General features: G+C 42.3%; 2 protein-coding genes across 3 annotated transcripts; one reads left to right on the top strand and one right to left on the bottom strand.

Annotated features, from left to right (window-relative positions):
- Positions 1–1,269: 1,269 nt before the first annotated feature.
- Positions 1,270–14,257, bottom strand: NSL1 (NSL1 component of MIS12 kinetochore complex). The gene is made up of 6 exons (XM_074579476.1): positions 13,809–14,257; positions 13,497–13,581; positions 9,758–9,888; positions 7,187–7,241; positions 4,452–4,519; positions 1,270–3,842 (listed from the first exon to the last, which is right to left on the bottom strand). Exons 1-6 carry the CDS (start codon positions 14,118–14,120, stop codon positions 3,564–3,566), a joined length of 930 nt encoding a protein of 309 aa, XP_074435577.1. The 5' UTR covers positions 14,121–14,257; the 3' UTR covers positions 1,270–3,563.
- Positions 14,005–19,326, top strand: TATDN3 (TatD DNase domain containing 3). Of its 2 annotated transcripts, none has more exons than XM_074579477.1 (10): positions 14,005–14,184; positions 14,281–14,313; positions 14,432–14,505; positions 14,679–14,763; positions 15,425–15,487; positions 16,512–16,621; positions 17,019–17,074; positions 17,290–17,402; positions 18,614–18,691; positions 19,101–19,326. In XM_074579477.1, exons 1-10 carry the CDS (start codon positions 14,119–14,121, stop codon positions 19,242–19,244), a joined length of 822 nt encoding a protein of 273 aa, XP_074435578.1. In that variant the 5' UTR covers positions 14,005–14,118; the 3' UTR covers positions 19,245–19,326. The 2 variants fall into 2 exon arrangements, with proteins under 2 accessions (XP_074435578.1, XP_074435579.1); XM_074579478.1 differs by having other exon boundaries at positions 14,048–14,184; positions 18,611–18,691.
- Positions 19,327–22,068: the final 2,742 nt, after the last annotated feature.

Raw genomic sequence — 22,068 nt, 5'->3', positions numbered from 1 at the left:
GGGGCAGTTGCTTAAAAACAGAGCGCTGGGCTCCTTGCTGCTTTTGTAACTTAAGCACAGTTGAAGTAAACAGTGTTTTCATAAACTCAGGCAACAGGTATATTCTCTTGCAATAAAATCTATGAACGATGCGGACAAAATACCTCAACAGCCCTTCAGAGCCATCTGCAGGAAAAAAAGCCCCCTTCCACAGAGAGACTTCGAACTGACCCCACACCAAGCTCTCGTGCTTTTCCAAGAATAACGCTGCCGTTAATGGCAACTGCACAAGCAGGCTAACAGCATCAAGTCTCAGCAGCTTACCAAGAATTTATTAGTACTGCATAAATATCTACTTCATCAAACAACGCCCGGCAGCTGTAGAGTAAGGTTTCTGGGATCCCACGAGTATGGGACAAGTCACGGGACGGTCCCCTTGAGCCTGAGTACAGTCTGCTCTTGTTCAAAGTGGCAAAGGAAATGAAAAGTCAGAATTTGCTTGTGGGAACAAGTTTCTGCTCGGTACTAAAGCTATCTCTGGTACATCTGTAGAAATGCCTACACAGTAATTCCAGGTAACGCAGCAGTAAAGGCAGAGCGTTTCTATGCAGGAGAGAAAACAAGCCCAGAAAGCAGTCTAGTCAGCTGAGTTTACATTTTATAATGGCAGTTTATCAGTGATTTTTGTCTGCCCTGAAGCAGCCTACACACATGCAGACTTAGAGTGGCGGAACGCAGCTCAGCATGGCCTGGCTCTTCTGAAGAATGGCACGTATCGGAACAGGGTTTCAGAGGACCAGCGCAACCGAGCTTCCAAACAGGCATCGGTGTCCACATGATGATTTCTGAAAGAGAAGCTTCCCAGCACACTGTTTGCAATCCCCTTTGTTTGCAATCCTCTTTGTTCAGCAACTACACGCAGCAAGCATGTGCGTGGACATCGCTCCAATTCGCAAGTTTTTCTTGGGTAGGGATGGCCCAGCCTCACGAGCAACAGTACAGGCTGACAAACAGCGAGACGTTCCACCTCACCCCAAAAAGCCAAGGAATTCAAACGTGCTTTGCAAATGTTCCCGAGCATCCATCACCATTGAGCTGTCTTACAAAATTCAAGGGCTATATAAAGAAAAACTACCAGACATTTCTTGATGCAACACCAATTCGCCTCGAGTTAAAAATAAGAAGTTTGGATGTTGTGACATTTCAGTAGAAGCCCGATTAGACGCTTGTCTTGCACAACACTGCTGATTTCTATGAAAAGTTAACTGAAGGACAAAAGGCTACTGGAATGGGAAAAAATGAAGTATTTTATATATTTCTGCTAGTGGGAAGAACAGATCCCAGGTGGGGCTAGTTGCAGAGATCACTTGCTGTAGAAATTTTTAATAATCATTCAACAAGCAGCTGAACATCAAGTGTCGAGTTTAGCTCATCACAGAACTTGCATTTAAAGGAAGGTCCTCTGACACCTTCCAGTGCCGATGGGCCAAAAGTAGCCATCAGATTTGTAAAATCACAGTTTATATGCTGTATTTGGAATCTTGTTGTTTTCTTCATACTTCTTTACACTATTGATGTGGCGAGCATTTCCAGACGCGTTGGTCTTCTTTTTCCACCCAGCTGCGGTTGAAACCAGGGCCACAGCAGAAGGCCCGACTGCCCTAGCTCAGGGCACCTGATCCCTCTTCCATCAAATCCCATGCGCACCAACCGTTCTGCAATCTCTTAACGCTAACATGCACCGTAGGGGGAATTCATTAATTCGCTTATTAAGTCTTAATCCACGGTGCTCTCCCTCCTTATTTCTTAAGGCATTCGTCCTACCTTGTCCGTTTTTGATAGGACCTCTTCAGAGAGATGTGCCTGTTCCTAGCTATTTTCTGTACTTGCCAATCATTATTCATACAGACTAGCAGGGAATCTTCCTATTAACACAAAAAACATTCAAATACTATAATGGTAGCCATGCAAAATCTTGCAGGGGTCACCTTATTCTAGGAACACTCAGACTAAAGAGTATCTGTGGATCTCGGTGAAGAAAGCCATGGTGGGGATTTTCACGGCAGCATGGAGCACACGTACTCAAAGCCACCAGAATAGCGAGTTGCTGTGTGAAAAACCGTCCCACTCACACGTTCCACAGCTTCGCCGCTCCAGTCCCTCTCACATCCTGTCCTCTCTTACATTAGACGCTTTGTAGCCCTGAGATTAATAACAGTTGTGAGTTCAAAGGCGGTAAATGGAACTACTTCAGTTACTCGAGCCAAAATTTATCACAGATGTCTTCTGAAGTACACGCACTGTTCAGTCACCATCTATTCCAGGATTAGAACTGACAACATTATCTGAAACTTTGATCTTCCTTAATTGATTTAATTTACTTTGTATAAAAACACATATTTGTACATACAAGAGCGACAGGAAACAAATATTTACATATGATTAAATACACAAAGTTTCAGTACAGATGCTCACCTTTATAAAACAAATGCTAAAATCTATCAAGTTTTCTTGAAAATTTTCAGTCTTTTAGACATTAAGTTGGACCTATCTTCTTACCACAGTACATTTCATTAATACAGCTTCTAAAAAAACCCCTCCATTTACTGTGTAAGAAATACGTTAAATATTAGACATGAGTATTTTACTGCAAGCACATGCGATCATAAACCAGAAAAAGTTATGAACGGTTAAGGCACAACTCAATTTAGTACTTCTGTGCAATTGCCTAAGTACTAATGTGTAAAGGAAAAAAAAAAAAAGTAAGCTAGCTCAACTTAATACCATTTATTGGTAGCCTATAATGATCTTTAAAGCTCAGGGAAACATCACAAATGCGTACATGACCCAAGTCAAAATCCTGTTAATTTGCAGAAATATTGTCCCGGAAAACCCCAGACAGCATAATTGCATTACATGAAACAAAATACCAGATGGTAAGATGTGCATGGTCAAATCCTTGTCCAGAAGGGCACACTGCAAGTAAATATATACAATTACTAAAAATCCAAGTTTAAACAAACAGGACCATAAATAAGTCCAGCTGACCTAAATGCAGGAAAGGTGGAATAGCAGGGACCAGTGTCACATTTGTGCATGGATTTTCTAAAAACTGTAACATCATATCAAATTTGGTGTTTTCAATACGCTCCAGTGTGAATTTCTTTTTCATTTATTTATAAAAAAATACCCACCCACCTCAGTAATAAATGAAGGTGCATGCTTAATGTAAACGAGCATTTAGTGGTTTACTAAAAGACTGCCCATGTACATAAAGCATGTGCACAACTCTGAGAAGCATGAGGACTCAAGCTAAATGCTGTAATAAAAGAGCAAAGAAATGAGTGTTAATCAGCAAATGTACTTGTTGGATATCAGATGTTACTGGTACGCACAGGCTTTCATATACCATCGGTATGACAGTAAAAATGGAAATATTTAAAAAGAGCAAAGACAAGATAATTAAGGAAGCTCCCATGTATAGCACTAAAATTAGAGGGAGACGAAGGTTTAAGAAAAAAAGACTGAGTGCACTGAACAAGAGTACAACTGAGTTTCCAATCTGAAAATACCAAATGAGAAATTCATGCACTGAGAGCAATTTTCCTGCGTCGAAGCGGGTAGCGTCTTCTTGTTGGTGAATCTGCAGCTTTTTTTCTTTTTAGCAAAACACAAGGATTTTTCCTGGTATCAGCATCTGTTGGTGTGACTTCTCCTGGTGATATGAGATTTTGGACATTCTTTTCCTCCTTCGCCTTGCAACCAGCAAAGACTTCTTGCCGCAGCTTGCTGAGTTCCAAGGTTGGTTGCCAAGTTAACGCTTGGGAAAAACCTTCTGCTCTTTCTATTAGTGCTGGGAGAGACTGCAAAAACAAACCCAAGTACCTCAAGTTACATGGGAAAGTAACAGTTACAATGAATGAAATGTGTTAATTAGATCTGACAGACACAAAAGCTTCAGTGTCTGCAGAGATGATCCTTAGGATGGCAGGTGAAGGTTGGGAAGTCAGAGCTACCAGCCTAATAGTGACCAGGGTCTGCACTCACAAGCCATGCAAAGAGTATACAGAGTTTAAATGTTCCTTCATTACGTCTTTAAGCTGAGTAAGTATCACAGGAACACCATGGTTCATGTCTAAGCTGGTACTGAAGTAACAAATGTCACATGTTCTATCAAGTTGTACAGGTCTTCAAAAGATGTTTTATTTTCCACATGCTTCAGGTACTAAAATCTCTGTAAAAAATAGTTCCCATTGCCACAGGGATATCTTCCTTACTACCATGAGAGGGGGAATGCTTTACAGATACAACTTCAGCAGTCCAAACCTAAAGAGGTACTTGCTTCCAAAAATACACACGCAGGCTTTTTTTGTACAAAACCATAACCAAGATGAGTTAGAACTCCTGTTTCATGACATGTTCTCACATCAAGAAAATAAAAAGTATCCTCTTGGAGCACACAGAGATCTCACCTTCATTGCCGCACCAATCTCTTTGGATGCCATTTCTGTCACCTGCTTCAAATCTGTGATGTAAGCATCTACAGAAAAACATAAAGCCCAAATAAACCTCTGAAACAAAATCCGCCCGCCCAATAGTTGCTATTGACTTCTTAGAAATTGGACAGAAAAGCAGTAGAGTCCCTGTGTAAAACCTAAACCTACAACACAACCCTTTCATTATAGCACTGAGGACAACAGCTTGTATGTTTTATCTTACTATGATTACTCTTTATCACTCAAAATGTAGCAGCGCCTAGAAGTCTCAATTATAGCAAGCCACAAAGTTCTTCACTAGAAAACCTACAGCTTAAACAAAACATGAGACACAAAGACAGTATATGACGTAAAGGAAGGGAACAGTTATAAAGGAAAATACAAAGAAAAGATCTGTTTTCAAACCCTTCAAGCTCATATTACATTTGATGATACTGCACGAAAGAAGTAGAATAAACATAACTGTGGAGAAAATGAGATGAAGGAAACCCATTTTAAGGGGAGGGGAGACGGATGGAAATAATGTTAGAGCTCCAACAAGTCAGCTTTTACAATAAAGGCTACATTTTTCTCCTAGCTTAACTTACCAAGCATTAACACCAAGAATAAAAAAGAACCAAGTGTAAACAACATGAACTGCATTAATTCTTCTGGCTTAATAAGAAAAGAAAGAAAAAGAAGCTTTCAGGAACAGTGAAGTAGGTGCAGAATACTGGGGGAAAATGGCATATGTTTAATTGCATTAACAATATGATAAGATCATCAACACAATATACATTTTTGACGATTAATTCTTTACTCAAGAGTTAAACTCTTTAAATTATTATAAAACTGTTTTGCATGTTGTCCACCGTTATTCTGTCTGCAATGCTACGCCATCAACAAAAACTTAAAATCAGCAGATAAGTGAGCCTGCTCCTGGGAACTATGCAGCTTCGCCTCCACTACTATTATTTTTCTGCAGGATACCATGTTAGTCCATCACTGTATTCTAGCACAGGGTGACAGTGATCCCCTGGTGAAACGTAGTAAGCAGCAAGAGACCGTGTTTTGTTAAATTGTCTCTCCGCATGCCCAATATGCTGATCAGACACGGTTTAGGAACGCACAATCCATGTATGAACATGGATGCTAAAATTCACCATCATTCAGAGTTTGGAAGGAAAACCAGTCCTACAGCAGCCTCTCTGACCACACCACAGAGGTCTATGAATGGACATTCTCTAAAAGGATATGTCTATAATGGAGGATTCTTTGTAGAGTATTGGGATTAAAAGACTGGTGACCCTATGAAATAGCAGGGAGGGAGTTTAGTAAAAGTAAAAATAATTACTTGGATTACTCCAGTTATACAGAAAGACTGACACACAGTTAAATGAAATTTGCCTGCAGGAGTTCAGCTTGACATGGACAGCATTATATTCCTCAGTGTTGAAGGCTTTCCAAAACATAGGGAAATGAAAAAAGGAAATGAAAGGTATTGAGTAATCTAAACATTTTTGGTTTCTGGCCACTGTGCTTGCTAAACTGGGATACATAAGCTTCCCAAAGACTACATAATACTAAAATTCAGCACAAACTCTATGCTATATTGTCTAGGACTTCGCTGTTACCAAACCTAAAAAGGCAATACCATAGTGTAAGCTGTTACTAACTTACAAGAAGTAGTTAATTCACATCAGAAAAACACAGATCTGGACACCAGAAACCAAAAGAAACGCAGCTATGAAGTGACACTGTTTACTGCCCCTTTTAGCTGCTTTGCTGCACAGGCTGGCATTTCTGGAAGCAATGTCTCCTGTTTACAAAGAGGAAATGATGCCTAGAGTGAAGTCAGATCAGCAGGGTGAGAACTGGAAGACTAAGCTCAGCTTCTCAAACGTTAACACCACTGCTTGTTACACCAGCTTTATATCATGTGCAGTAACCCATCGTGAGGGCTCCGCAACCACGCTTCTCAACTCAGAACAGCATTGGTAAATTTTGTCATCTTTCAATACTTAAAAACAGGCAAGACAAAACTTTCAATTTCTTAAGGCCAGCCTCAAAAAAGCACATTCCAATCACCAACTACAAAATACACCACCCTCTTCCAAGGAGTTTGTACAAGGAATCTTTCAGAAGCATGTCGCAAACTTAGGATGTTGTTTGTGGTTTTCTTTTTCATCAACACTTACAAATGACGCAGGCAGGACAAAATTTGATGCCTACTTTGGAAGTTAGGAGAGTCAACACTGCCATCACTGAGTACTACACAACTGCTTTCAATTCCCTGAAGAAACTGACTGATTAGGAAGAGAGACTGAAGAATTTCTAGTATTCGTGTAAAAGGAAACACAAGAACGGTCAAAGTATAATGTCAGCGATCCATCTAGTTCCCTATCTGGCCTCCACTAGCGGTGATTAAAGAAGTAAGAAAACCTATTGAAGGTAGCTCTGGGACAATTTCTACCCAACACCCACACAGTGGCCAGCTTTTGCTTTTAAGTACAGCACCTAACAGCAGACAGCACTCAGAAGAGGAGAAACGGGTACAACAAACTGATGCTCCAACACATTCAGTTATGACAAATTTCTAGCTGCTTTATTTAATTATTTCAACAGTCAATAATTTTAAACAAGTTTAAAGAAAGCTTCTTAAGCGTTTACAGCTAGCCAGTAAGGTAGGCAGTGTTTCCTCAGTACAGTTCCCCTCCCCGCAAAATCTTTACCTTGAGAAGGCTGCAATCTTATCTCTTCTGGTGTTACAAAAGGCTGGTAGAGCTTCTGCATATTAAAAAAAGAAAAGTTCTGAAATACCCTCTTAGTTTAATATCTAATATACACATAGCAGTCAGAACAATGGAGAGAGGCTAATACAGTGAGTTGGCGGTGGAATAATTTAGATAAGGAATGTATTAGAGGTACAGTTACAGATACTCAGTTACTGGGAACAGTGTTCTGCTTAACACAGTTTAAGTTCACTGCAAACATGTCTCCAAAATCAGCTTTAGTTTGCAGGATTCTGGTTATTAAAGCATGAGAACTAAATTGAAATCCAGGCATTTTGGAAGAAGCATTGCCATCTGCTGCACCACAGAGGAAACAGAGCTGCTCTGGCTTCTAAGGAGCCATTCACAAAAACAGTACGCTTTCACAGAGGACCAAAGTCGAACAAAGGGTACATTAAGACAAAAAGCTAAGAAAAAGAAAACTATTTAAATGACTACATTCTAGCCCTGTAATTACTTATGCATGAATAATAACAGTCTCCTTCATGGACCAGCCTCTGGCTCTTTGGTCCTACTGTGAGTCTTGTGACTTGACATCAGTTAATTATTGTGACATGAAGTTAACTAATAATAAATACTGAATATAACTAATATTTAGTTATATTAAAAGTGGAAACAGAAGTAACTACTGGGGAAGAAGGAAACAAAGCAAAGACATGGAAACCTAAGTTTTATCATCTGCAAGTTAGTATTTTCTCCACTTCAGGAGCCTCAACCTACTTCAACCAAAAACAAGTAGGAAGAAAGTTAATTATTCCTCTCTGTAGTTTTTACCAGAGCAAATTTTTCACAGTTCACACATCTTCTTAGCAAGTTTACAGTGACTTCAGCTCCAAGCAGAACAACAAACATTATCCTCAAACATAACAGAATGTTTTGACTGAAAACCTACAGGATGATCTCTTTAGGGAGATCACCACACTAAATGAGTGGTTGTCTCCAGATAAACTGCAGTTAATTACCGCGTCTTCATAGCTGCTCTTTATGCCTCAGAAAACATGCATCACAGGAGTAGCTAGGGTCCAAAAAGAACATAAAAATTCCTCAACCAAAAGTAGAAAAACCACTAGTACCTTTGCAGAAGTAGCTGAGTAGCTCTGTAAATAAGCCACTTCATTTACAGAGGTAAAGTAAAACCTTTCTATATTTTGCAGACACTTTCAATTGAAATAATCATCTAGCTGTGGCAGTGTAAGATTTGGAGAGATCAGCAACAGAAAAATGGTAGTGAGAGGCGCATTCTAAATAACTAATCCACTTTGTGACTCAGGTAGAACGTAGTTTTCCTTTTGCAGAAAGATTAAAAGGTCTTGTTAAATCTTGGTGTTACGCAATAACATATTTTATTTTAGTTGTTTTTTTGGGTTTGTTTCACATACTTGATATATTGACAAAACAGAGAGATCACAAAAGGCAATATATGTTAGAAAATATCTCAGGTTTAAGACAAATATACACCCATGCACTTTTACTTACTGTAAATCATCTATGCCTGCCTAGAGTTACTTTTGTCAATTTTAGTCCTCAGAAATGCAATGCAAGCTCTTAAACAACTTTCTAAAAAAATCCCTGTCTTCTTTAATATAGAATCATAGAATAGCTGAAGCTGGAAAGGGCCTCTCAAGACGGTCTAGTCCAAGCCCCTGCTGAAACCAGGGCCAACTACAGCAGGTTGCTCGGGGCCTCATCAGGTTTTGAATATCTCCATCAGTATCTCCAAGGATGGAAACTGGGCACCCTGTGCCAGTGTTTGACTACCCTCACAGTTCTTTTTATGTTTTTTTCAATGGTTAAATGTAATTTCCTGTATTTCCACTTGTGCCCATTGCCTCTTGTCCTTTTTTCTTTTACCAAAGAAAATTGACTCATAGTTAATCAGCAGGTAAGCAAAAAGCAGGCCTAATGTAACCACAGGAAAGAAATTTAGCAATGAAGGACATGACTGGGTTGTTTAATGTCAGTAATTACTTTACATTCAGTGTCAAAAAAACAGAGAAATTACTGCACCTATTCATTAATTCACTCTTTTTTTTCTTTCATTACTGAAAGTACTTACTCAATGTAGTCATTAGCTCAACAAAAGTGCTTAGGAAAACAGACATCTTTTTAACAGTCATCTACTGCACATGATAACATCTCTCTGTATGTATCATAACATTTAGTATGTCAACCAGCCTTCAGCCAAGGATTTCAGAAACCCGGATTTGACAAGGTAAATAGGTGTATCCTGGCTTGTAAATGACGAGTCATCATGTTGAAGCAATCTGCTTAAGTGACTTGCTGAACTGTGCTGCAGGTCCAATTCACTCAATAGTCACAACACTTTGTAGTAACTCTCATTTTACTGCAGAGCAAATTAATGCAAAGAAACAGTTTCATTATATGACAAAGAATCAAAAGCAACTATGGGAAGGAGCTTAAAGGTCAACGTTTGATGATTTATTTCTTCAAGTTACATGTGGTCAGCAGCTACTATATGCAAAGGTTTACTGAAAATCTTAGGTTACTTACCAGCATCTCTTGCTCTGCTTTCATGGTTTGGATAGCATGCATCAGTATTTTTTTAGGCCACTGTTTACGTTTTGTTGTTGTCTCTACTATTAGTTCATCAAATTGATCTTCAAGAATTTTGATGCTGGAACCTAAAAATGACGAATACACAAAGTTATTGTAGGATTCTTGTACTTCTTTTTTTTAATTTGAGACAAAGGTATAAGGAAAAAGACAGCTTTAGATCTGAAATAAGAAATCGTGCTTGATTATCAATGAAAAGATAAATATATCTGTCTTGGATCTCTTAATTAAGGCAACATAGAAACTGGAACACAACACAATAATGGCCAGTTACTTTTGAAGTAAATGAGCTAGTGGTAGGGTGGGCAAAGAGGGGAACCATCTGGGGAAAAAAATCCAAAATATTTCTCTATGAACTCTGAATCTACGAAGAAAGTCTCACAAATAAATGGTTATCTTTTGAGATAATTTGTTTTTCAACGGACGGGAAGCAGTGCAAGAAGCAGCTTAATCTGTGTCATTCACAACCCTTCAACAAACACCAACTGTCCAAACAGTAATTTGAAGCCTAACTGATCTTATATCACGTAGAGCACAGATATACAGATTAATTTTAAAATCCATCTATGAATTTTTGAGAATATATGATGATATAACCTTATATCATATATAAGGTTATATAGATATGTTATATAAGGTTAAACATATAACCTTAATGAAATCCAGTTCCTTGAACTACATTGCATCCTGAGGACATCTGTAACTATTAGTCACATGGAGTTTGCAAAAAAACCAAAACATGTCTGCTTTCAACACCTCAGGCCCCAGAGACTGTATGTGGTAGGAGCTAACTTTCATAGCTTGCTTTTCCAATTATAAGATTAGACTAAATACCTAGAACATATTTTCAGCTCTTGACTGAAGTGTTTTGACTACTGCTACCCTACTACAGGTACATAGCTTCTCCGAGATTGCAATCAAACTTAACAATTTTAAAAGCCTGAAATAATAATTTAAAACTGGTTTCAAAATTTAGACAAGTAAATGCCTGCACTGTCCCGACATCACATGCCATCATTACAAACTACAAAAACTGAGAGTTGTAGAAGAAAACTAGTGGTAAAGAATGGATTTTGAGCACCCTCTCTCGGTCAATCTGTGTACAATCAGGTGATTGTAAACCTCAGAAAGGCAAAATCAAGGTTTTTAGGAGCCTGTGGGTTTGTTTGGTTTGTTTGTTTTATGAAATCATTTAAGTATAGAGAGGAAAGACTCGAGCCACTGGTCAACCTAAACACCAAAGGCACAAAATGCCAGATCATTTGGTGACTCAAACTGGATCAGAGATAGGCAAATGAGTAAATTTACATCAAATTAAAAAGTACAATACAGTCCTTACACCTGCTGGAAGATGACAGCATCTCAGCTGGCACAATGTTAGACTTGTATAGACAAAGGCTAGCTTACTGAAAATACTATCCATCTGGTCAAAGTTTTCCTGTTAAGAAAATCCTCTCAAGAATTTTTGAGCAAACTGGAATTAGTGAAGTGAGCCCCAATTGGTTCAGCATTTTGCACTGCAAGACTTTGTAGTGCATTTTTGACTTTGCAGTCAAAGGAGTTGAGTTTTATCATTTTAGAACAACTGCAGAAACCTCCTGACCAAAAAACAGTTCAAGGAGCTCCTTCTCCATAGCTAGCTTAATATACTTGTATTTTTGGCTTTGTGCAACTGTAAAAAGCATTAAGTTAAAGGCAAGGAGCATCTAACACTAACACAGGCAAGGAAATGAATTGCACTGAAATTTTCTTTGGACACCAGACTAACAAGAGTCCCCACTACTATTATTCAAAAAACAATTATAAAAAATAATTATAAAAATATTGTATATATTACATATGACTATATATCAATAATTATAAACATATACTTGATTTCTATATTAAATAGTAGAAACAGACATACCACTAGGGTCTCTTGATAGGAACAGACCTTGGCCAATGTCCCCAGCACAAAATCAGTCAGGCTGGGAGGGCCCTCAGGAGGTCTCTCCTGACTCAAGCCTCCTGCTCACAGCTCGGCCAACACACAGTCCAAACCAGGTTGCTCAGGGCTTTCATCCAGTTGGTTCTTGGAAGCCTCTAGCACTGGAGACTACACAAGCTCTCTGGGCAACCTTTTCCAATGCTAAGTTATCCCAACAGTGAATTATTATGTTCTTAAATCAAATCAGAACCTCCCCTTTTTATTTACAACCCTTGCCTCTGTGCATCTCAACAAACAGCCTGGCTCCATATTCTCAGTAACATCCTTGTAGGTACTGGAAGGCTGGCTTGTCTTCTCTGGGCTAAACAAGCCCAGTTTCTTCAGTCTCAGCCCATAAAGCAAGTGCTCCACTCCCCTGACCATCTTGGCAGCCTGTGATGAACTCACTCCAGTTTATCAACAATGTCCCAATACTGGGGGAGTCCAAAAACGCACGCACTACTCCAGATGTGCTCTAGTAAGTGCTGTAAATAATCACTTCCTTGGATCTACTGACTACACTCCGTTAACACAGCGTATTAGGCTGGCTCAGAGTAAGCCTGCCAGGACCCCTAGGTCCTTTTCATCCTGTACCTCTGCAGGGGGTTACCCGTTCCCGGATTTAGGGCTTTGCTTTTTGTCCTTGTTGAATTTAATGAGATTCCCATAGATGCGTTTCTCCAGCCTGTTTACATTCCCCTGAATGGGCACATTCACTGCACACCAACCTGGTTGATGTTAGCTGCACATTGGGTGAAAGCATCTTCCATCTCCTCCCGGGTCATGGATAAACAAACACATTAAAAAGAACGTGTCCCAGAACAGACACCTGAGGAACTCTGCTTGTAAAAGGTATGAACCGTTGAATGCTACTCTCTGAGCTCAATGATGCAGACAGGATTCTCATCTACCTGGACCATACCACCCTAGCTTGGATGCCACATTTCAACAGGCCACAGGGAAGAAAATTATCACCAACACGGCAGTCAAACACAGAAAACGGCTGCCCAGAGAGGATGCGAAGCCTCCAAATATGGATCCTGTTGCACTGTTCTAGCTTTAAAAATAGATCAACTTACCCTATTCAATTAAATTTTGAATACTCTCTTTATTCTAATAAAAGGAGACGATTAAATAGAACACCTTTTTTTTGTAACCACCCAAATGAAAAAATCTTGCTTTGAAATACCACCTTTCTAAAAGGTTGCTGTAGACTTTTCGGCAAGACAGCTGCTACTAAACCTAGTGAAACCTTTATTTTTCCCGTGCTAATATCAGATACTTCGGGTGTCTCTAAGCGACATTTCTCTGGTAGTCAAGGACAGATCCTTTAAGTCAGGCAGGCACCATATTAGTGATAGATGGAACTCGTGCATTGAGATCTGTAAGGATCTTGACAGAAATGTCAAACAAGCAATGGTCCTTCAGATAAAGCACCTCCCCTTCACTTTTCTCTTGGATACAGATCCCTACGCGTATTGGTTACCCTTCTTTTCCTTTACAAACACTGCTCTGTAAGAATCGTGGTCCTGCAGTGCAGCACTTCAGATCTTCTCGTGGGCACATCTGAGCTGGTGTTTGACCTTACCTTCTCCGTGAACATCCTTACTGCCGCAGACAGCTGGGGGAAAACCCGCCCAATTAAGAATACCACACGCAGAAACCAAAACAAAACCATCCAGCGGGAAATGAATGAAAACCAACACATACCGCTCTGCAGCTTGCAGTCCTCCGAAGTCTCCTCCCAGGGCTGCCCGTTAATCGTAACATTCTCCCGCACCGCTGTTTCAAAGTTCTGCAAGAGATGGGAGAGCTTCAGAAGCCATCCTTCAGGCACGGCTACAACACAAGTACACCTGGAAAAGCCCCTCCTGCCGCACGAAACTGACTACCTCGGGGAAAATTGGGCTGACACCACGGGTCGGCTCAGCTTTGTGCCGGGCCCCTGGCAGAAGCGGGCACAAGCGCCCAGAGACGAGTCCCGGCAGCACCGGGCCTCCCCGCTCCCCGCCTCAGCCTCACCCATAGCGCGTCTCCCGCGGCGGCGGACCCGCCCGGCTGCCCCTGGGCCAGGGCCCGCACGAACGGGGCGCAGAGCGCCATCACCTCGCCCAGGCCGCGCCGGGAGCAGCACCGCACTCGCGGGTCCCGCCAGACGGCGGCGGCCGGGCTGGGCGGCGGCTGCCCCGCGTCCGCCTCCTGCGGAGGCGGCGGCGGCAACAACGGCGACGCTGGGCCGGCAGCCATTTCCCGCCTCGGACGCAGGGAAAATGCCGGCCCGGAAGCAGAACCCGCCGCCTTCCCGCCTCTTCCCCTCAGACCCGGGCGCAGCATGGCGGCAGCGGTGGTGGGGCCGGTGGACTGTCACTGCCACCTCGCGGCGCCCTGCTTCCAGACGGTGAGGCGCGGAGGGGCCGGGGGCCTGGCCCGGCCTAGCCTGGCCTCGCCTCGCCTCGCCTCGCCTCGGTGCTAAGGCGGTGCTTGTCTCTTGCAGGACGTGGCGGCTGTAGTGCGGGAGGCGGAGCAGGTGAGGCAGCCGGCAACAACCCTCTCCCCCGCTCCTCCTCGGCCCCACCGCCCGGCCTGGCCTGGCCTGGCCTGGCCTGGCCTGGCCTCAGTGGGCTGGGGGTTTGTGTCTGTCGCAGGCGGCGGTGTCGGCGCTGGTGGTGGTGTCCGAGCGGGCGGAGGAGTTCCGCAGTGTCGTGGCGCTCTCCGAGAGGTACGAGGACGGCAGGGGGATAGAGTATCCCGGCGCCCACCCGCGTCCCGGCCGCGGGGTCCGCGCCTTGGCGGGAGCCAAGCGTGGGGAGGGAAGCCCCGCTGTCTTGCTTGGCTGGGCCGGCCGTTCTTTTTGACTTTAAGCTTGTTTTCTCTGTCGTTTCACGCTCCCAGGTTCCCAGGGTTTGTTTTGCCCTGCCTGGGAGTTCACCCGGTTCAAGAGGTTTCGCCGGAGGAGCAGCGCAGTGTTATTCTGAAGGTAAAATACCATCGCATTAGATCAGCGCAGCTATAAAACCCTGCTGGGACTGCTCGGGGCGGACGATGGGATGCTCTGCTTTGCCTGATTGAACTTCAGATTTGCCCAGTGATTTTTCTGCGCTTCTGTGATACAGGAGACCCAGCGGACCAAATCCCTGTGTCTCTTAGTGCATCCGTTTGTCCGCATTAGTCCTAAAGCAGAATTGTTCACTGGAGTCATCTGGCAGTATTACTGAAGCGAAACAGTTTTAGGAATCCCAAGTGAGTGCGTTACTTACAGCAAACAGCATGGGTGTGTGTCTGCAGATGTCCCTTTGTTAGCATGGGAAGTGTAAGGCGACCCTTTGTGCCCTTCGCCCCAAAAACTTGGAGAGCTGTCTGCAGCCATTTAATGTTACCAGGCTTTTTATGGGCCTTGTTTTAATTACTTCTAATGCTCCTGTGGAAAGATAACTTGAAATGAAGGGTCATTAAATAAAGAAGGGAAATTCTGCACATTCCTAAAGTCTGCCTGACCGCACAACTCACAGTCATAGCAAGTTTTAAGGTACAGAATTTAAGAATGATGAAGGAAATGCCAATTTAATCATAATGCTGAGCTCATAGCCCTTCCATCTTGTAAGGGCAGTGAGGGTTGCATCTTTAGTTTGTTCTTGCAGGATCTGGATGCTGCGTTGCCGCTTATAGAACTCTACAAAGATAAATTGGTGGGGATCGGAGAAGTAAGTAAAAATTCCATAAGTTGTTTCAATGTGTATGGCTTTGGCAGTATCTGTCACCAGAACTACAAAAACTTAGTGAAACTTAATGAACTCTTAAAGTGCTTTCCTTCATAGATTTGCCTGATTCCCTCTTTTCCTTCATTATCGTTATTAGGAAATAGATGGCTTTTACGCTGGTGGATTTAGTAGGAAGAATTGCATAATTATGCTATATTGTCTTTTGACCTGTTCTCTGGCACAATGAAGTGTCAAGTCACACTGTTATCCTCATTCAGATCCTTCCTGCCTTCCTCCCTGACAAAATTAGGCTAAGTTGTGACTTCAGTACACCTCACCGGCTTGTACAGTTCTTTTTTTGTGATCGCTTATCTGTCTGTATCCATGTCTTGTCTCCTGTCTTATATTTGTTTATAAACTAACCGAGGCTTGAAAGCTTTAGGGTAGAGTCTGCCTCTTTTGTGGGTTGGTACTGGAGGGACTTACGGCTGCTTCTGCACTGGCTGCAGAAAAAGCAGTTATCAGCAGAGCTTTGTAGCTAAACTTGCCATGTTGTACTTGTACTGTATATCGAGGACTTTGCTTGATGTAACTGTGAATGGGGCTGCTTTGACAAACTTTGAATTTTGCCTGAACGTGTTTAAATCAAAAAAAGTATAGAATTAATGGGTAATTTTTGGTAGAGATAAAGCTACAGGTTCAGGTCCTGTATTGGAAATCCAGATTTAAGATTTAATCTGAAATAATATTCAGTAGAATATTAGAACCTCAGAAAAGCAGTTACAGATTAAAATGCTAAATACACTTGTTAGTAACTGTCTGCCCACAAATGCTTTCATAGCTTATGGTTGGGAATGGGTTTGTTTCTGAGTTGAGCTGTGGTTGAGCTCATTTTAATTGCAGTCTCTAGTATATATATTATGAATGCCTTGCAGTTTCGAAGCATTTTTTGTCTTTATGTGTGGTATTGTGGCTTAGTCAAGCGTTAGGTCTGTAAAATTTTTTCACTTCTCTTCTTGTATTGTAGGTTGGACTAGATTTCACTCCCAGATTTGCCAGCACGGATGAACAGAAGGAAGGACAAAGACAGGTTTTGATCAAGCAGATTGAGTTAGCAAGAAGCCTGGATTTGCCTTTGTACGTTTTGTTTATACTACTAGGAGAATTTGCCAGATCTCAGTAACATGGGAAACATTTCCCAGGATTTATAGTTACTAAGAGCCCACAGAACTTTTCTTACATGGATTAAACTGGCGTTAGTGTCCTATCAGTCTCCAGTTTGAGATTTAATTATAGAATTTTCCCTATGTTTGCACTTGGATACAGTGGTCTTCTGTGTCCTGTCCTTGCTTTGTTGTTGCTATATCTTCACTGTAGCTAAAATGATTCATATATATGTCTCTAGATTTTTTTTCTGATAAAAGATGTAATGCAGATTAATTATTGTCTTCAAGATGCTGTTAATTTGTTTGTACTATTTAAAAAAATGTATTTTGCTGAATTTCCTGATGTCGGGCCTCTCCTTGCCGTGCAGAAATGTTCATTCCCGCTCAGCTGGAAGACCAACGATTAATCTTTTAAAGGAACAAGGTATGTTTTTAATGTATTTTCTCTGTCATGGCTGTTGTCAGCCGAATCTCTTTAGTTGTGCCATGTCCTCACACCAGTTTGTGCACATGAAACTCGGGAGGAATAGTGCAGAGATTGTGTATTCATTCTTTATGGGACCAAGGTCTCATTGGAAGCGGACATCACAGACCTACTGTAAACACTGCTAATGATTTGGTTTGCTTCTTTTCTCTGAGGTGCTACGAAGGTGTTGCTTCATGCATTTGATGGGAAGCCATCTGTAGCGATGGAAGGGGTGAAAGCCGGATACTTCTTCTCCATTCCTCCTTCCATTATAAGGAGTGAACAGGTAACATTTAAAGGGATTTGCTCCTTCTTGGGGCTTGCAGATGATAGCTGACAGCTTACCAGGATGGCAAACAGGAATGTTTTCACTGTGCAGCTCAAGAATATGCTTGTTCTTTAAGTCTGTACAGTTTGAAGTGGGACTAGCAGTACTCACATAGGGTTGCTGTCACCTGACATTTCTCAATAGAAGTTTCAGTTCCTTATAGTGTTACACATTTTTACTTTGGTTAAATTTCTCCCTGGGGCTTTTGCCTTAGCTAGACTTTTTGGGGGAAATATTGGTTAAAACAGTTCAGCTATTCCTGAGAAACAAGGGTTAAGAAAATAGGCATTTTTTTTTTCTTTCTCATTTTATTGTGATTTCTGGTGAGCTCTTCTTTGGAAGCTTCTCTCACTGTACTGTTTTAGAGTAGGGACATGACACGTGGAAAAGGACTAGTTTCTGTCTCCATGCTATGGCACTTTCTATACAAAAGGAAATCTGCTCACAGTTGGCTAAGTGACAGACCTTTGAAAAATTGTGATTATCACAAGGTGCACACAGCAGAGAAGCAGCTAAGTCGCTTTAAAGACAGAATTGGTCAGGTTCAGCCGTTGATTTGATGAGACTGCTCTCTTAATTTCTACTCTGGGCTGCCATAAACTATGCTAACTTCTTATTTTGGAGTAGCGGTCTGTTTCCATCCTGCACCATCATCGCTTTCTGTGATCAGCCCAGGAAATGTAAGAAAGGAAAAGGCATGATTCAAGTGGAGGGGGTGTGAGGGATGGATATAGGTGGGGGATGAGGTTAGGAACTTGGAGAAAGGAAAGCAAACTGGGGTTGAGGGGTAAACGCAGAGATGCGAAAAAGGTACACAAATATTATATATACAGAAAGCCAGCAAATTAAAATTACATCGATAACTCTAAATAAAGGGTATTTTGTGCAATTATAACTACATGATTTCATAGATAACAATGGGTTCAGTGTTTAGATAATGGTACTTCAGATATTTAGAAAACAGGATAATCTTAATTTGAAGGGTCTTCTTTAGCAGCTCCTCGGTATTCTTGCTTCCATTCTGAAATTGTTGATAAAATGCAGACGGTGGCACCAACGTCTTTCGACGTTGCTTTTAAATGCAGGGGGTGTCCTCCTTTCATGCATTTTTTTCCCCACAGGTCTAAGTGCATAAAGTGTTTAATAGCTGTCTTGTTTTCTTCAAGAAGCAGAAGCTTGTGAAACTGTTACCTCTGGAAAGTATGTGCTTAGAAACTGACTCTCCTGCTCTGGGGCCTGAAAAACAGGTAAGTGATGGGGGGAGGGACTTCTATGCATGTATATCCAAACCCAGGCCTTATGGAGGTTAGTTACTGGCATGGGAGAGTGGAGTAGTGTCAGCATGGACAAGGGACAAAAGGGGTTGCCAAGTGCAAATTTTGAGATGAACAAGTCTGTGTTCCCAAGGCTGGGAAAGGAGAAGAAATTCCAGGAATGGGCAAAAAGGGAGAATAATCCAAGAATCGTAGCATCATTTAGGTTGGAAAAGACTTTTAAAGATCATCGAGTCTAACTGTAAACCAAGCAGAATAGATACATGTAATTTCTCGGTCACAGATGCCACAGTCCGACTGAAGTTGTGTCAGTGTGTACTGAATCTGAAACATTTGTCATCTGTAGGGATCTGCAATTGGGTCTGGTTTTTTTTTTTTTCAGGTGAGAAATGAACCAAAAAATATTTACGTTGCTGCAGAATACATTGCCAAAATTAAAGGAATTCCAGTTGAAGAAGTTATAGAAGTGACTACACAGAACGCACTTAAAGTATTCCCCAAACTTCGGAACTTTCTACGGCTATAGACTTAGAAGCTAAAATGTATAATATTGTAGCAGCTATTATTTATGGCATAATAAATAAAACCAACACACATCTTGTCTTAAAGTGGAGTTTTGCTGTTGGAAAGTTCAAGAAGTAAGCGGAGTGTTATACAGGTGCAGAGGATGAATATAGTGAATTTCTCAAATACCTTCTTCAGTGCATACCATTGTCAACTCTTAGATGTGATAGACAGGTTATTCGTTTGCTTCTCTCTCATGTTTCTGAATGAATACTTTGTAAAGAAGAGCACCATAAAATTGTCAGTTTAGTTTCTCAGACTCCTTGCTCGGCTGCTCCTAGCCCGGGAGATGGGTAGTGTGCGGTGCTTAATGTCCCCCTCATTCCTTAGTTTCTGCTGAGTGGAAGTCACTCAGTTGTGGGCCCACTCGTGATAACGTGAGCTCCTGTTAGGACTTGCAGACTGCACATCCTTTTCTGAGCCACTAAAATACCTGAGCGGGATGGATGTTCTCTGTATGTCATGTTGACTGAGCTCAACGAGTGGTGCAGAAGCAACGACTCTGATTTCTTTCAAAATACAGTTGGAAGGAAAGAATTACAGCCCTTCTACTTCTCTCCTTTCCCCTTGTATACAGTAACTTCACAGCACTCGGATCCTCACTATTTTGAGAAGGGTTTGCTTTGACTTTTTTTCAAATCCTATTCAAAGGAAGAACCCTGGGTTTGGTATTACTTCAAAGACTTCCTCTTCGGACTGCTCAGTATCAGGAGATGGGGAATGTGAAACGGAGACAAGCCCAATTTTGTGAGATCTTGGGGGTACCTGTCTGCTGTGGATTCTGCTACGTTGGCCAGTGTCCTAAAAACTGAACCTCGTGCTCCCTCACAGCACCTGTGTGGACGTGGGCCTGTTGAAATGCTGATCAAAACCTTGCTGACTGCGGAGAACTATGACAATTGTTCTGAGGGCCACTAGGGAAGTGGCGGCTTTAACACCTTACAAGGAGTTTTACTAGCTTGGTGAAGAAAATATACAGGTATTAACTTAGTCCATGACCACCACAGGTACAAAATTATGCATGATATCAGCCCATGGTGAGAGCGTTTGGCTTTAAGATTTGGGCACGCGTCTTCTATGTCTCAGGTACCTATGTGATTTTTTCAGATTAGACTTTTTCCTGTCTTCCTGGTTAAAGCATCTTACCGATTGTCCCTTTGGAAAATGATTTGTAATACCCTATTCTGAATTAATCTGATGTCAGCCTTTTGGGGTGTAGGACTGCAAGGCGAGGGCTGGTTTGGTTTTTTTTCCTGTCTTGAGGAGGATGTAGATGGAGAAGGTATCCGCTCCCAGACAGGAGGGGAAAAAAAAAGGCGGGGGGGAAGGGAGGGAGCAAAAGCTCGTAATGTAAGCGATACCCATCTCAAACTTTTGGTTTCCTGTACATTTTCTTCCTCTATTTCTTAAAACCACATTGTCAGGAGTTTCTTAGGGTTTTTTTTGCTGTCTTTAGCAGAACAGCTGTGGTGTTCTGCTTTTTGCTTAGAGTTAATGTTCCTAAACAGTTTTTGGCCTGCAGCAAACAACCAAACTTGAGTAATTTGTCTCTCTTACAACATGTATTCAGAACAGCAAACACCTGAATCTTTGCTGAATGTTTGGCCCAGAGTAGTTAGAGCCATTTGTTATCCTGAATCTACAGGCACCATTTCCACTAAATTGGGTGAAGGACAGAGTTTGCCTCCAGATGGTGCTAGGGAACAGGTGTGCAAAGGCCTTAGAATATTAATGCGGTTGACATTAACGATTAATAATCATCATGTTATCAGAGATGCTAAACAGGCGATACCAGGCAGCCTTACGCATGCTTCTTGCTGCCTGTGTGACGGGAAGGCTCCCAGTAGCGCATGGGAATGCAATTATGTGTAGAGATGCTCCCGGGAAAAAGTCAGGCTGTGTCCAAATGTTTGCAGAGTTTTGCCCTTATTACTATTATTCTCTATAAAATTCTTAGCCTTGGATGAAAACATTGGTTTTGCAAAAAGGGAAATACGAAGTAATTAGTGTGCTCAAATTCCCTCTCTCTGCAAGGGGGTAACGTTGCTCTGGTTCAGGCTCAGCCTCCCAGCCAGATGACACCTGGCCCGAGCTCTCCAGTCCCTTTTTGCTGCTGCAGCCCTGCAAAAACCTGTAGGCACGCTCATGTCCCGCGGCTCCCAGCTGGGCAGGGCACCGCTGAAGGTGGCCAGCCGTGGGGGACACAGCCTGTGTCCCCTGTCCCTGCAGCAGCAGGGCCCAGAGATGCTTGCGGTGGCGCAGGAGTGGGGTTGGGGCTGGGAGAGGTGGCATGGTACTGCTTTTCCCTCCTTCCCTGGGCGAGAAAAACCTGGCATTGCAGCAGCCGTGGGTAGGGTGAGCCTGGCAGGGCACCCACTGCGAAACAGGCCAACTTTGTCCTCTCCTTAAACCTGCGGCGCCTGAGCTAAGTCATGGCGTAGGTGGCCTGGCGCTCCAGAAAAGGAAAATGCAGTGCCATTCCCATCCCACGTTGGCATCCCTAAAAGCAAACAAGGGTTAGAAGTAGCACCCTCTTCCCATTGGTTTGCTGTGTGAGCTCTGCCCCAGACCCATGCAGTCAGTGCTGGGGAAATGGCAGGTGCTGGCAATAAATAAAGTCCTCTTTGTGCAGGAAACTGAACTTTTTAAGGTGCTCACTCAGGAGTGGTGGTAGCCCTAATGTGCAGGGGGAGGATGTGTGGTTTCCAAGCTGGAAAACATCATTCATTCCTCAGCAGTCATCCTGAGTCTTTACCTTGAAAAGGGAATTTAGCGGAGAGTTTGCA

This window comes from Larus michahellis, chromosome 3 (assembly GCF_964199755.1).
Source record: "Larus michahellis chromosome 3, bLarMic1.1, whole genome shotgun sequence".
In the NCBI taxonomy this organism is placed as follows: Eukaryota; Metazoa; Chordata; class Aves; order Charadriiformes; family Laridae; genus Larus; species Larus michahellis.
This window is presented reverse-complemented; position numbering and strand designations above follow the sequence as displayed.